This window comes from Schistocerca gregaria, chromosome X (assembly GCF_023897955.1).
Source record: "Schistocerca gregaria isolate iqSchGreg1 chromosome X, iqSchGreg1.2, whole genome shotgun sequence".
Classification (NCBI taxonomy): Eukaryota; Metazoa; Arthropoda; class Insecta; order Orthoptera; family Acrididae; genus Schistocerca; species Schistocerca gregaria.
Window position 1 is genome coordinate 529,642,486 of NC_064931.1, and position 16,169 is coordinate 529,658,654.

Below are 16,169 nucleotides of genomic sequence, written 5' to 3' on the forward strand. Positions count from 1 at the left end.
GACGGGTGCACTTGGAGACTATGTGAGCCATAACTTGAAGATGAATGTACCTGGCACCCACGATAACTGCAGTCAGTGCCTCTTGCATGCCTTGGATGAGGCCCTGGAAGACATCAGTGCACACACAGGAGTTATTCCCAGACCCAGATGCTATTTCTGTAAGGCGTTTCATAATACACCCAACATTGTATCTCCTGATAACTATCTAACCCCTCCACCATTGTGCCTGCTGAGACACTATTTTAAGGAGTAGGCCACTTGTCCACTTTTAGGGTAAAGTGCTGAATCCAGACAGCCAGTTCCCACATTCACCCTCTACCTTGAACCACATTAGTGGATTACAACTTGTCACTACCCTGAGATGAATGCAGTTTCCCCGTATCAAGTGCACTGAAGCCTGCCTCAGCAGCATAGCCTTATGGCTAAAACAGACAATACCTGAGGTATAACACACAACATACCAGTTTCTGTGCTGGGACTGCATCCTGATGCAGCACCCTGCAGGCAGCTAACTGTGGCAAACAGCATCTTCTTCTATTGGTGAACGACGACTAGCTCCTCCTGTGTCTCTATACAAGACACACACTCCCCATCTGTCCTAATACTAAAATTTGAAAGAAAACAACAAATAAAAACTAGCTCTGTTGTCTTTAAGGCACAGATTTGCACCAACAAACTTCTTAATGTCACAAATGCAAGTTATTAGGAAACATTGAGCCTGTTACTGACAGTAATTCACTGCAAATTGACAAACACATCTTCACTCTTTACAAGACGATGGAGGGTGCAATTTTTCATATTGACCTCATATTCTAGACAGATCACAGAACTGCCTGCAGAAAACAGCTGACTGCTAGCATCTTGAAGGCAGATTTCCAGTGGCTGAAAGATTACTGCAATTTAAGTGCTTTATCTGAAAAGTACCTTGAGCAGTTAAACAGAGAACCGACTCGTGGCGATAGCATATTAGACCTTCTGGTGACAAACAGACCCGAACTTTGAAACAGTTAATGCAGGACAGGGAATCAGCGATCATAAAGCGGTTACTGCATCGATGATTTCAGCTGTAAATAGAAATATTAAAAAAGGTAGGAAGATTTTTCTGTTTAGCGAAAGTGACAAAAAGCAGATTACAGAGTACCTGATGGCTCAACACAAGTTTTGTCTCAAGTACAGATAGTGTTGAGGATTGGTGGACAAAGTTCAAAACCATCGTACAATATGCGTTAGATGAGTATGTGCCAAGCAAGATCGTAAGAGATGGAAAAGAGCCACTGTGGTACAACAACCGAGTTAGAAAACTGCTGCGGAAGCAAAGGGAACTTCATAGCAAACATAAACATAGCCAAAGTCTTGCAGACAAACAAAAATTACGCGAAGCGAAATGGTGTGAGGAGGGCTATGCGGGCGTTCAATGAATTCGAAAGTAAAGTTCTATGTACTGACTTGGCAGAAAATCCTAAGAAATTTTGGCCTTATGTCAAAGCAGTAGGTGGATCAAAACAAAATGTCCAGACACTCTGTGACCAAAATGGTACTGAAACAGGATGACAGACTAAAGGCCGAAACACTAAATGTCTTTTTCCAAAGCCTTTTCACAGAGGAAGACTGCACTGTAGTTCCTTCTCTAAATTGTCGCACAGATGACAAAATGGTACATATCAAAATAGATGACAGAGGGATAGAGAAACAATTAAAATCGCTCAAAAGAGGAAAGGTCGCTGGACATGATGGGATACCAGTTCGATTTTACACAGAGTATGCGAAGGAAATTGCCCCTTCTTGCAGTGGTGTACCGTAGGTATCTAGAAGAGCGAAGCATTCCAAAGGATTGGAAAAGGGCACAGGTCATCCCCGTTTTCAAGAAGGGACGTCGAACAGATGTGCAGAACTATAGACCTATATCTCTAACGTCGATCAGTTGTAGAATTTTTGAGCATGTATTATGTTTGAGTATAATGACTTTTCTGGAGACTAGAAATCTACTTTGTAGGAATCAGCATGGGTTTCGAAAAAGACCGTCGTGTGAAACCCAGCTCGCGCTATTCGCCCACGAGACTCGGAGGGCCATAGACACGGGTTCACAAGTAGGTGCCGTGTTTCTTGACTTCCGCAAGGCGTTCGATACAGTTCCCCACAGTCTTTAAATGAACAAAGTAAGAGCATATGGACTATCAGACCAATTGTGTGATTGGATTGAGGAGTTCCTAGATAACAGAACACAGCATGTCATTCTCAATGGAGAGAAGTCTTCCGAAGTAAGAGTGATTTCAGATGTGCCGCAGGGGAGTGTCATAGGACCGTTGCTATTCACAATATACATAAATGACCTGGTGGATGACATAGGTAGTTCACTGAGGATTTTTTGCAGATGATGCTGTGGTGTATCAAGAGGTTGTAACAAGGGAAAATTGTACTGAAATGCAGGAGGATCTGCAGCGAATTGAAGCATGGTGCAGGGAATGGGAATTGAATCTCAGTGTAGACAAGTGTAATGTGCTGTGAATACATAGAAAGATAGATCCCTTATCATTTAGCTACAAAATAGGAGGTAAGCAACTGGAAGCAGTTAATTCCATAAATTATCTGGGAATACGCATTAGGAGCGATTTAAAATGGAATGATCATGTAAAGTTGATCGTCGGTAAAGCAGATGCCAGACTGAGATTCATTGGAAGAATCCTATGGAAATGCAATCCAAAAACAAAGGAAGTAGGTTACAGTACGCTTGTTCGCCCACTGCTCGAATACTGCTCAGCAGTGTGGGATTCGTACCAGATAGGGTTGATACAAGAGATAGAGAAGATCCAATGGAGAGCAGCGCGCTTCGTTACAGGATCATTTAGTAATTGCAAAAGCATTATGGAGATGATAGATAAACTCCAGTGGAAGACTCTGCAGGAGAGACGCTCAGTAGCTCGGTACGGGCTTTTGTTAAAGTTTCGAGAACGTACCCTCACCGAGGAGTCAAGCAGTATATTGGTCCCTCCTACGTATATCTCGCGAAGAGACCATGAGGATAAAATCAGAGAGATTAGAGCCCACACAGAAGCATACCGACAATCCTTCTTTCCACGAGCAATACAAGACTGGAATAGAGGGGAGAACCGATAGAGGTACTCAGGGCACTCTCCGCCGCACACCGTCAGGTGGCTTGCAGAGTATGGATGTAGATGTAGATGTAGATTTTTGGTTAACTGCCCAACACCCACTTGGGCACTATCCACCTGCACCGTAATCTGTGCCCAACTGAGACTAGCACTCCATTGTCAGTGTTAAAATACTTGCATATTTTCATTTTTAAATCTCCTGATGCAAAAGGAACATCTTTTTAACCTTGAACTGGGATCTTATGCTGTGTCATGTACAATAAACGTTTTAGTGATAATCAACAAGGAGTTTAATACAGATGAGTTAGTGCACTTTACTGGAACAAAGAAGCAGCGTCTGTGTGTACTTTGTAGACACAAATGGTCCTTTATTCAAGGTAGTGATCAGTAACTAATATATTTGATAGCTACACAAATTTGTAGCATCAGTTTAGATTCATTTGTCCTGACGTTTCCTGACAGACTGCAAAAATACATCTGTGATAAACATCTCATACATTGCTACAGAATTGATCAAATTTGATGAAATGTCACAGCATAAGGAAACAATTCAAGTTTGAAAAATAGTCATTCACCAATAGGTCATGGTAAGTAGTTGCTTAGTAATGCAGGTAGTCTCATTTCTTTTGTGTCAAATTAGTATATATTACTCACAAGGTTGTGATGTTACAACCTTGTGATGTTTCCTGCAACAAAGATCACACTCAAACCTTATTTTTAGATCAATTTGTATTATCTTGTTACCCATGTTCCATATCTTCCTCTTACACAGTACCATAAACAGTTTTCTTTGGCATGGTTGGATTTCTTCCCATAGAGAAAACCAAGCTTGGAAAATGTCTATCAACAACTTCAGTCATCGTAACATATTGGAGTCAGATCTTGGAGTTGGATTTAATTACTTTTCACTGTTATTAAAATTAAAAACTGCCAACATGAACCTATGATACAATATTTTCTTGCAGTACTTTCTTCTGATTTTGTGATTACATAGTGAGGTGACCAAACAACACTGGTGCAAAGTCCAGTGATTAGAAACCTTATGTCACCACCTTTCCTCCCTTGTCAGCCAGATTCTGCTGGTGACAGGGAAATAAATATAAAGTTTTCAATTTTTTTTAGTGGACTCCCTTGTGGCAGCAGTTGCAGAAGGTTGGCAATGGTTGATTTCTTTGCAAAGTGTACTGTATCAAATTAGATCCTGGACAGGACAGTGGATTTTTGTATCCTGCTGGAAAAGAAATCCCAGATGTTGGTAACTTCTCTTGCCCAACAAAATCGCAGCTGTATCTGGTAGCTTTGCTTTTAATATTTGTGTGTGATGTAATTTAATCCGGGAATTTTTTTTTTTCTTTGCCATCCAAGAGAAATCTCATTATCTCATTGAAAGAGGAGAAAGTGAAGTGTGTAAATGATATTAACTAGATATCAAATGTAGAATTCCTAGCACATGCGACCATTATTGGAAACTATAGAGCATTCAGGTTTCATTACCAGCTGATAAATTAACATTGCCAGCCCAATTAGAGGTGATAGATTTGCAGATTTCAATTTTACTTAAAGGCATTTATTACAGACCTTCTAACTTTCAATGGTAGTATCATTTATTATATTGAGAAACATGACCCAAACTACACAGAAATGAGATGCAAGTCAGCTACATGTTTGAACTGAACAGCCTTGAAAAGATAAAAAGCAAAAGAAGCTAAATTCTTGAAACAACAACACTGAAGGCTTTGACATCTTATATAAATCTGCTCTTGTTTTTGAAAAGAAAATGTCAATTTTCAGCAGTCCAATAAATGTTTCTTATTTTGGAAAAAAAAGTTTAATATCTTCTTTACATACACCATTGATGTTGTGTTACCCTCCATGTATATCATCAGCGATTACGTGAGCCGCACTAGCTGTAGTCTGTAGCTCACAGAGCACCAATATGATTTCACATTTGATTATTCACTGTGAGCAGCAGGGAAGGGAGCACCCACTGGTTCACTTCGGAATGATCTGTGGTCCGTCTTGCTCCGTTGTTTACTCTGTGGGTGCAAGGGAAGTGATCATTTGTATATCCTCGGTACTTTCTAAACAGTTTTCTGTCAGTTAGAACAAGAAATAAATATTCCCAAGACTGCTGTGTTTGTTGGTGTTCGTTTAATGATTCAACCACTGTCGGACTTCTGAAATTTCTCAGGGTTTTATGGAATATATGAAGAGTGCAAAGATGTTTTGTGGTTTTAGCAATTGTAGTTGAACTACAGACTGCCAAGCATTATTTTTCTCCGCTTCCATTGGTCTGTTTTCATGTTTAACATATTTTCTGAAACTACTTCTTATCCTTGCTAATATTTTTTTAATCTTTGCATATACATAAGCTTCATCTTTTTCTTCTCATTTTGTCAGGAAATGCTATAGATGTGTGAGATAAAACTTCGTTTGTCAAAATGTAATCAGTCTGCAGTAAGCCACATATAAGTGTCGTTTTTGTTTCTTTAAAAAGGAAGTTAAATTTCTAGCACTCTTTTCTGTTACACATTATTCCTGCTTTAAATGCATTGATGTTCAAAGCAGCTCAATTTTCCCTAATTTTCATAGTTAGTCACTAAACATTTCTGTTGATAATTTTTGCTGCACTGTGGGAGAAGCAATTGGTTGAAATGTTTTTTACATAAAGGTAAGGAATTGTTAAGTGATTTATTTCAGAAGTAGCTTGTAACAAATGATTTGCCTTGGTAACCGCGAGGGGTGTAAGACAGTGGCTTTCAACTGCTTCGTATTTTTTGCAGAGTAAAATCATTATCGTAAATTTAAAGCAATACTTAGATATAAATAACTTATTACGTACATTTCACGAAAATACAGGTAAAATTCCATGCAAAATTTCTGAATTTATGCAGAATCTTAATACAAATTAGAGTATATTTCTGTGGGAGCTGCAGAGGAATTTGATAACTGCACATCCGTCAGCAAACATTTTTGCAGACTTTAATTTGCTTCGTGCAATATCTAATACGAATTGACAGCAACTAAGCGATGCTGAAGGTGGGTGCTTACAAAGCTGAATGAATGCATGCATGCTAACTGTTTCTGCACCCATTATTTATAAACTCAAGATTGCAGGTTGTATGTTAATGATTTCATGTGACGTTTCTTTTAATTTTGCTAATTTGTTAAGATGGTAGTGGTGAATTTAATCATAGCAGTTGCATATTTGTAGTTAGCATGTTCTTAGCCTCTCTCTCTCTCTCTCTCTCTCTCTCTCTCTCTCTCTCTCTCTCTCTCTCTCTCTTTTTGAGCGCCTGTCTCTATGTCGCTCTCCTGTGTGTGTGTGTGTGTGTGTGTGTGTGTGTGTGTGTGTGTGTGTGTGTGTGTGTGTGTGTGTGTGTATGGGGGGGGGGGGGGGGGTGCACTGATATGTTTCCATAAAATTGCCTTTTTTACCTATCTTTAAATTAATAACCATTTTGTAGTGCTCTTTGAGATATGCAAGTTACGTAATAGGTGGAGCTGGATTATGTACATAAAATATATAGATACTTTTTAAAAAGCTGATGGCATTTAATAAGTAGATTTTGATGCTAGTGCTAATGTTCTTTGAAAGTATTATTTGTATTTTTTCTTTTATATGCTTCATTAATTGCAATTAATATCACAAATGTGTGTTACAGGAAACAGAAAGGCAGCTAATATCACAGCACCAGATGGCTCTGTTATTGTAGAGGTAGATGCATCCAAAAACAATATTGCTGCTCTTAAAGTTTCAAAAAATGCTATTTCTACTGCTGCTTCACGAGTAGTTTCTGTACCTATGGGTGAAAACTCAACACACAACACAACACTTCGTGAAGCTGCTAAACAGCCAAAGCCAGTTGCAAATACAGCTGCAGCTGAGAAGAGTGCACCAAATGTTAAAGCAGCAACAAAACCAAATAATAGTGATCCTGCTGACAAAGCTGTTGTGACAAATACCATATTTGATGCAGGTTATTTCATTACCAATGAAAATTTGTGTATAGATGATGGGCAAAATTTGCAAATTTTAATAATTATTACATCAGCCCCAGCTCATTTTGAAGCACGCATGGCCATTAGACAAACGTGGGGAAGCTTCAAGCAACGAAAAGATGTTGCCATGTCATTTCTCATTGGATCTGTGCAAGATAACAAAACTAATCAGACTCTAGCCACTGAATCAGATATGTATGGAGATATCATAATGGCACAATTTTTTGATACCTACAATAATTTAACTTTAAAAACACTTTCTATGTTGGAATGGGTTGATAGCTATTGCAGTAAAATAAAGTTTGTGCTAAAGACTGATGATGACATGTTTATAAATATTCCAAGACTACTTAGTTTTGTTAGCAAGCATTCAAAAGACAAGAGAACAATTTTTGGAAGACTAGCAAAAAGGTGGAAACCCATACGGAACAAGAAATCTAAATATTATGTCTCTCCAAACCAGTATCGGCCTTCTGTGTTCCCTGATTTCACTACTGGCCCAGCTTATTTATTAACGGGAGATGTGGTGCATGACTTGTATGCAACAGCACTTAACAAAACATATTTAAAACTTGAAGATGTGTTTATGACAGGAATAGTGGCACAGGATAGGAAAGTGAAAAGAACTCATGCAAATGAATTCATGAATAAACGAATAACATTCAACCCTTGTGCTGTGCAAAAAGTAATCAGCATACACATGGTTAAGTTTCACGAACAGTTTGATCTGTGGAAAAAGCTTTTAGATGGAAGGTCAAAATGCACGTAGTGTACTTGTTGTAAATGTGACTTGTCATATAATGGCAAATTCTTTGTAAAGTGCTGTTCATTATGTATTGCTATTTATTGTATATGTTTCCCATTTCATTAGTTTTGGTTCAGGTTGCAATGTCTTTAATAGATAGTTGTTACCTGTACGCTGTTGTGTATAGATATGAAGACTGAATGTTTGAAACCCAACTATTTAAATTTTGTTGCATATGACATCATGTAATATTTATTTTGTGTAATGTGTGTTCATTTGTGCATTTTACAGTTGGGTTTCTCCTTTTGTCTTGTTTACAAGCATTTATTTTTTTAATGTATGCCATTTAATTTAAATCTGCACCATTATTTTTATAAATTCACTCAGCTTCTCAAATAAGATTTTATACTGTCATATACTAATTGCCAGGTAGCTACTTTTACCAGGATTTTTATATACCTGTAGGTGCTCTATATTTCTTTTGTGTCTTGTATTTCAATTTCCAGTATTACAGCAAGAATACATAAATTGTTTTTATACTAAAGCACTTTTTTTTGCCACCGATCTCAGTTGTAGCAGTATTATAGACCATTTTCCTGTTGTAAATATATAAAACCTTTGTGAGAGGTAGCACAACAAATCTCTTGCCTGTTGTGTGCACTAAAACACTGAGTGCCAGTCACCAGTTTGTTACAGTACTGGTGATGATTAATACAAATTCCTTTGCAATTCCATCCATATTCAGAAAGAAGAAACAATGAAGAAGAAAAAATTGTAATTATAATATTTATGCTTTATATATCTTTCATAATGTCGCTGTTAGCATTCTGGTTATCACTTGTTCCTCTCCCTCCCCCTCTTTCCACCTGCTGCCCACACCCATATACCCTCACTACTGTAAAATGAGTGAAGATTGTAACAGACAAAATGACTTCTTGCAGCTGGAGTGTGTAATACTATCTTCATTAATGATGTGTGCTAGAGGAAAGCTGTTGCCTGTGGAATATAGAGGATGTTTTATCAGTACTGTGCACAGAAGTTTTAGCCATATTATGATTATATTTAGGAAATACTCTGTTCATTTAAAATCTTGCTGTTCAAAACTTTGCTACAATTTCCTGTACCTGTTTAGTTCCAGTCAAATGACATATTATTTGGATAAAAACTTTTAATTTTTTGAATTGTCCACATAGTTTGTGTACTGGAATTATTTTGGTCATTGAGGGAAAGAAGATATGGGGAATCATAGCTTAAGAATTGAAAACAAATAATTGTAAAATTTCTTTAAAAGTGATAGTAATAAACTACATTTTTTGTATTGTGAAGCTGATGTATAAGTAGCAGAATATTTGGAAATTGGTTTTGCCTTTTTTGTAGTCTCCCTGCACAGCCTTACTTTCTCTTCTTCCTCTTTTTTCCTGTTCCTCTTTGAGTTGTCTCTTCTTTTCTTCCGTAAACATTTCTTTCCTTCATTTTCATTTCAAATTCTCCATGTTCTTTTGAAGGAATTTCAGTATTTCAACAGAACTCTGTTGTTTCTTGTGCTTCATGGTGTGGATCATTGATTCAAACAGCTTTTTCACAATGACAACAGGAGTCTGTCTTCAAACTTTACTGCTTTTGCAGCTCTAATATTTGGTTTTTACATTTACTAATACACAACAAGGTTAGCTGTCCTTCACACTCAAAGGCCTTGTCACAGTCCATAAATGATCCTTTTATATTCACTACTGAAGTATCCTACCTGAATTTTTATCCATTTGTATACATTTACAGAATAAAATTTAATGAATTCTTTCTTGCATACTCCTTTCCTCACATTGACGTTTACAGCAAAGGTAAATCTACAGAAAAAATTAAACACATAATTAACCAAACTATTTGATGATATACTTTTTCATTTGTGCCTAAATTGTCATCTCAACATTCTTGTTGACTTATTTCATTGCTTTTTCCGTGAATGTTTACTTAATAAATGGTATCCATTTGTTCAACAATTTAGTGCAGTGACATTTCTAGTTTCCAGACTTGGGATTAATGCTCCCACCATTTTGTTTGTTTGCTTTAGATTGGAAGTAAGCTAGTAAAGTGTACAGTGCACTATAATTTTTTTTAGAACTGGTAAGACATTGGATTGTAGTGCAAGCTTCAGTGTAGTTTATTCACATGAAAACATGTGCTCAACCATTTTTCTTATTTCGTATATAAACTTAAAGGAATGTTTCTTTCTCAAAATTTAGAATTCATTACCATTTATGATTTCAGAGACACTTAAGTCTGTCTGTTTGGTGAGTAGGATCTGCATCTGGTGGTAAATATTCTTGTTTCCCCTTTTCAGAAGCATTATTAAAATATTCCTAACATTTAAGATGCTTGTTGTTAGTAATAGGTAGATTAATGGGAGAGCACAGACCATGGTGAGAGATTTTGCACTACACAGTGGTACAAATTTTTTTAGAAGGAGCCCCCAGTGAACTGTTAATTGCTGACTGTATAATATCAAGTATTAGAAAAACCAAGGGAAATAGGTTGTTTAATGTTAGAGCAAAATGTGTAATTTACTGTAACTGGAAGTTAAACAAGTATTTTTTGGATATATAACTATAAAAGTATATGCATTTCACATTATACATAAGTTTGGTGCTGTATGATTATCTCCCCTGTGTTCAACAAGGCCAATATTTATTTTCCCTTTTCTGTACATCTGGTCTTAGTCGATGTCAATGAAATTTTGATTATTTAAATGTAGAGGGTCTGATCTTGCTACAAGTACCCAGTGGAAAAGATTTTAAAGAAGTTGCATTATCATATCATATTTTATACTGTTACTAAGAATGCTTATTTCTGACAACTTTCCAGAAGTGTGCAGAATTGTGGTGGTTGTTGCTGATAAATGTTTCAGGGTGGTGATTTAATTCTATTTTTCTATTATAAAACATGGCAAAATGAGGCAGTCAGATGTGTAAATGTGGTAGCTTTATTTTAAATATTTTTGTAAATGTTTGTTAATTATCTTAGGATCTTACTTAGAACTTCTAACTATAATAAGTAGAAGATTTATAAATAATATGGAGTGGAATGCATACCATTCCGTGTAAACATGGGATCAATCTATATTTTGTTACTTACCCCATGAACTATTAGAATTTACTGGATGCTTTGTAAATGCTTTGGTGTTGATATATGCACTTGTGAAAAGTGAATTATGATATTTTTTGTGTCATTTTCCAAATTTTATGTATAAAATCTGGCAAATCAGTTATACATGTCCTTACTAGCTAACTGTCCTGAAGAACATTTGCAGAAGTTAAAACTTGCAGCTTTGTAGGACCACTGAAAACTGTGCACAGTATTAATGAAAATTGAGTCAACAATTGATTGGTTTCATTGCATAAATGAAGTAGACCTACTCATGATGTTTGTAAAGCAAAATTTAACAATATGATATATTGTTTACTCATTACTAAATTGAATAAAATGACATTTATTATAAACATTATTGTTTAATGATCATGAAACAGATAGGTAAACGAGGTGTTTGAATTTACTGAAAATTATTTTGAGTGATATTCTTATTCATTGTAGTCTAAGAAACAAACTTGGTGTTTTTAGTAATCTTCTTTACACAAAGGAAAGTGTTAAAGACAATGTGGTGGAAGTGCTCGTGCATACTGAGCGTATCCAAAATGTCAAGTGTGTAATTGACTTCAGAATGTTTGCTTTTCAATTTGATGTAAACAAGCATGTTTTTGTCACAGTAAACAGATGCAACAGCTGACATGTTTTTAATCAGTATTTTTTTGAAGAAGATATATATCTTGTTTCACAGTTAGCTTGTCTCACAGTGTGTGTGTGTGTGTGTGTGTGTGTGTGTGTGTGTGTGTGTGTCACACATTACAGGTTAGACATGGCTGATCGGTTTACATTCATCTCTAATCATACTTACATCTTTCATAATACATGTTACAGAAACCAAAAACATTTAGAATGCCTTTTACCACGCACTTTCAATGATAGAATCAAAATATGAAGAACTCCATGCCTGTATTTTAGAGTTGTGATCTGAAGTTCTGAAGATACAATAGGGTTCATGAATGTGCAGTGAAAGTTAATTACCTCAATTTGAATATGAACTATAGCGACTGCTCTTTACTTAATAATTCAAAATATGTATGATTATATCTTGTCAGATTGCTCTGAGAGACTGGCAACCAAGACTTACTTTTGTGTTTCACCTTCTGTCTGTGTGTTGGCTGAGCAAGCTTCCTCCATCTGGGCATGTGGACGCACCTGAGTTTTTAATGTATTCTTTGTACGGGTTACTAGAGAAGTTGTTGAAGTATTTTAGTTATTTAATTGTTAAAGAACTTAAAGCTGCAAAGTTTCTTTATTGGGAATGAACATGTAATACCAGGCAGGTGATGTATGTGGAAATTTTTATGTTTCATTTAGGTATCACCAGGTCTGTAGCGAAAAAAAGTTTGAATATGCTATATATGATAAGGCCAAATTCATACCACTTTTACTTTGCTGTTGAAATATCTTAGACTGAAATTTTCTATTGTTTGTTAGTGGAAGGGAACAGCTGGGCACTTGATGAAAACAAAGCGGTACACATTGTATCATCATATTGCACGTTTGTTTATTGGAAAACAGGATTTTAGTTATAACATGATTGATGTCAAGATCATTAAATACATTGCCATAGCTCTATTAGACAAGTATGATAGTCAAAAGTCCTGTTGAAAGAATTGTTGTACCTTTTGCCTGAGGGAAACCTCATTAAACATAATTGATGATGTCAGTGTGGAGATTTAAACTACCATTCTTCCTCATTATGAACAGCCTCCAAAACATGTCTCAACATTTTGTGTTGTTTGCAGTCCTGGTATTATTTATTGCATGGTACATCGATGTACGACTGAGACATTAATACCTAAAATACAGCCACGAAAAAGCAGTTTCCCAATTTTAAATTGGATAACAATCTTAGCTGTAGCCTTTTAGTAATATCATCGTTATTGTGTGCTGATGTAAATTTCTTCTATAGCTGCAGGAGAAGTGCTCCCTAAGTATTGCTCAAGTGCCACAAAGGGGAATGACATGTCATAATTGAACAGAGAACTAAATTCAAATCATCCTCATGCAGATACAAAATTTGCATTAAAATTTCCTTCAGTCATGTCTTTGGCACCCGAAAAATTTGCATTCACTTCATATTTAGTCTTTGTCAAAAATTGACATTTCAGTGTCTTCACGGGGTTTCATTTGAATAAGATCCACAGGTAAAACATGTTTTGTGCATTCTTCGGTTCGTTAGTCATCTTCAAAAAAAAAAATGAGCACGAGTATCAGAAATTTTAGGATTTAGAGTATTTCCTTATGAATAAAATGTCACATTAATCTGTTTGCATGTTACCTGCAACAGCTTTCTTCATAGATGTGCCCAACTTGAGTATGCCTGAATTCACTCCAGTTAAATTTTATGACCTATATAATTCATTCACTCATATAGCACATTTGCACCTTACTCTTCTGCATAGATACAGAACTAATTCCTGACTACTATTCTATAGTGTCTTACATTGACTCATTTGTGTGTCTAATGTTAAAGTATTGTTTTTTCTGACAAACTTTTATGTATTTGCATTTTATTTTGCTTTCTTACTTCTCTATTTTATTTTGACTGTGCACCCATAATATTTTTGTAATGCTGATTATAAGACATCTTCTCTTTACAAATAAGCGTTTCTTCTGCCTATATGCCTATATTGTATTCTTTTTTTTCTCCTACCTCCTCTCCCATCACTCCCCACAGCATATGTGTCATGATGAAAGCCAACCTTCCCTTTTCTTCACACTTAAACCATGTAACAGTTTCATTTTTCACCCATCCCATTCCACCACCCCCCACCCCCCTCTCCCACAAGAAATACTGTCTACAATAGTCAACTTTGTGTTACATTTATTTGAGTGGTACAAAGGGAAGTGTAGTATACTCCTAGAGTGATCATTTAAAGCTGGTTCTTGAAACTTTAGCAGACTTTCTTGGAATAGTTTACATCTGTCTTAGAGTCTTCCAGTTCAGCTCCTTCAATATCTCTGTGACGGATCAAACAAACATGTGACTGATCATGCTGTCCTTTGCTGTGTTTGTTCAGTATCCACTATTAGTCCAGTTTGGTATGGGTCTCTCACATTTGAGCAACATTCTAGAACTGATCACACAGGTGATTTGTAAGCAGTCTCCTTTGTAAACTGATTTCAGTTCCTAAGTATTATATCAATAAACGAAAGTCTACCACCTGCTTAACCCAAAGTCAGAACTGTACATTAAAATGTTTATATCCATGAAGAGTAATGCTTAAGATTTACTGCTATGAAGTATGCAAAGCCATTATGGTGCAACACACACACACACACACACACACACACACACACACACACACACACACACACACACACACTCCTCAAACTGATGAACCAGCACATTCAGCAAGTTGTAAGAGGTGCCTATAGTTTTCTGTACAACATTAACTGTGGTACAACTCTCTTTTCTTTTCTCATATACAGTTTATTAGACAAAAAATCACATTGACAAAATCCTAGGACAGAGTAGACTTCAAACCCCGACATTTTCAGTTCTGTGCTGATGCATACTTAGGCACCAAGAGATACTTTCTTCATTTACAGTTGCTAAGTTTGTGTATTGGAAGCACCAGCAAGAAAAATGGGAAACATTGTTTTTAGCTGTTGTGTGACTAGCTTCACGTTGATAAAGTAGTAAGTGTAGCTGTGGGATTGATATCAAGTATTTGAAGCATTTATTTTATGTAGAACTCTGTTGAATTTGTTGGCCATCCATTGTGTAAATGATTGTACATATTATGCATGTGGCAGATCTCTCGTATTGCATGCTAGATGAAAAAAGTAAAAAGCTTTTATTTCAATCCCTTTTTCACTGTGAACCTCACTTCTCTCTCATCTCCCACCATACATTACATTTCTCTTTGTAAATTGTGTTCCAGTTGGTCAGGCTGTGTGTATGCTAGATTTCTGTTCTTTCATTCAATGTGTTACACCACCTCCTCCCTCCCCCCCCCCCCCCCCCCCCCCCAAGAAAAAAATTCCGTCTTTCTAGCAGATATCATCTAATCATTTAGAGTATTTGATGTGCCTTTCTTCAGTAAATACTTCCTAGTCCTTAAAAAGCATAATTTTTGTCATTTCTAGCAAATTATGTTAATTTTTTTCTTGCTATGAAGGTTGTGGCACCTTAAATAAATGTTTGTCTCTGTCCTAGAACGTTTTATGAAAGAATCGTGTTGCATGGAACTTATTGTTGAGCTCTTGTCAGCATAGTAGTTTTTTGGTTTTGTGAAATTTAAGTAAAACTGTGTAGTGGCTTTCCTTTTAATGTATTTTTGTATGTGTTGTATATTATAATGTACTGCAGGATGCTTTTTTAGAATATTTTAATTTCTCTTGTTAGTCAAGTTTCATGCAATACTCAAAGTACATATTTAAAGGATAGTGCATGGTTGTGATGATGTTGCTCGTTACTTTATGATCTTACTACAAACTGTTTAAACAGAAGTAAATAAGTTTCTTTTGCCTGTAGTAAGTTGGTGGTATAATCTAATACAGGTATGCTGCCAAATGTGGACATCATGTTCAAAAGTAATCAGTAAGATTTTTGTAATAAATATTATATGAATGTGTCAATGTGTTGTTTGTTCTGTAAAGCCTCTTCCTTACCCACAAAAGAATTGCTTCTTCTACTAGTATAGTGTATTATCCCTGTTACACATCTCTGTTTCTGCTAATTCTTATCTAATTAATTATATTCATTTGCTTAGCCTCAGATTGGATGTGTTGCCCAGTTCTCTTATGTAACTAGAACCACATTGTCTGTTCAAATATGCTATGGATCATAGTTAATAGTAAAGATGCTGCTTACTTGTACTCAGGTCTTCTTACTAGCATTGCTTATGTTTAGTAATTTTGCACGCATACTGAATTTCATTTGTTTGTGCATTACTCCAGGTGTCCTAGAATATGACACAAGTATTCCCTAGCAGAGTTTGTGTAGTAGTTGATGTGGAGGGTTTATTTCAGTACTTTGCCAATCTGATTTTAAGAAATAATGTCCACCATCATGCAGCTACTTTACTGTTTCTCAGTCTGTTAAAAATTGAGCAAGATTTTAATACTTTTTGTGGGGAGTTTGTTGGAAACATGTTTTAATTAGTTAGAGGTACATGAGGAGCAGTGCAACCTCCAATTCCTGCAATATTTGGCCAAGTTTGTAT

The 16,169-nt window shown here is 36.1% G+C and overlaps 1 protein-coding gene across 4 annotated transcripts in view; it reads left to right on the forward strand.

The window, feature by feature from the left end:
• The window catches only part of LOC126297977 (beta-1,3-galactosyltransferase 5-like), a 160,300-nt gene extending 148,665 nt beyond the window's left edge, over positions 1–11,635 (forward strand). For all 4 annotated transcript variants that reach the window (XM_049989293.1, XM_049989290.1, XM_049989292.1 and 1 more), the window contains one exon: positions 6,776–11,635. In XM_049989293.1, the coding sequence (XP_049845250.1) occupies positions 6,776–6,794 (19 nt within the window). In that variant the 3' untranslated portion in view covers positions 6,795–11,635. The remainder of the gene's footprint in view (positions 1–6,775) is intronic.
• The last annotated feature ends 4,534 nt before the right edge of the window (positions 11,636–16,169 follow it).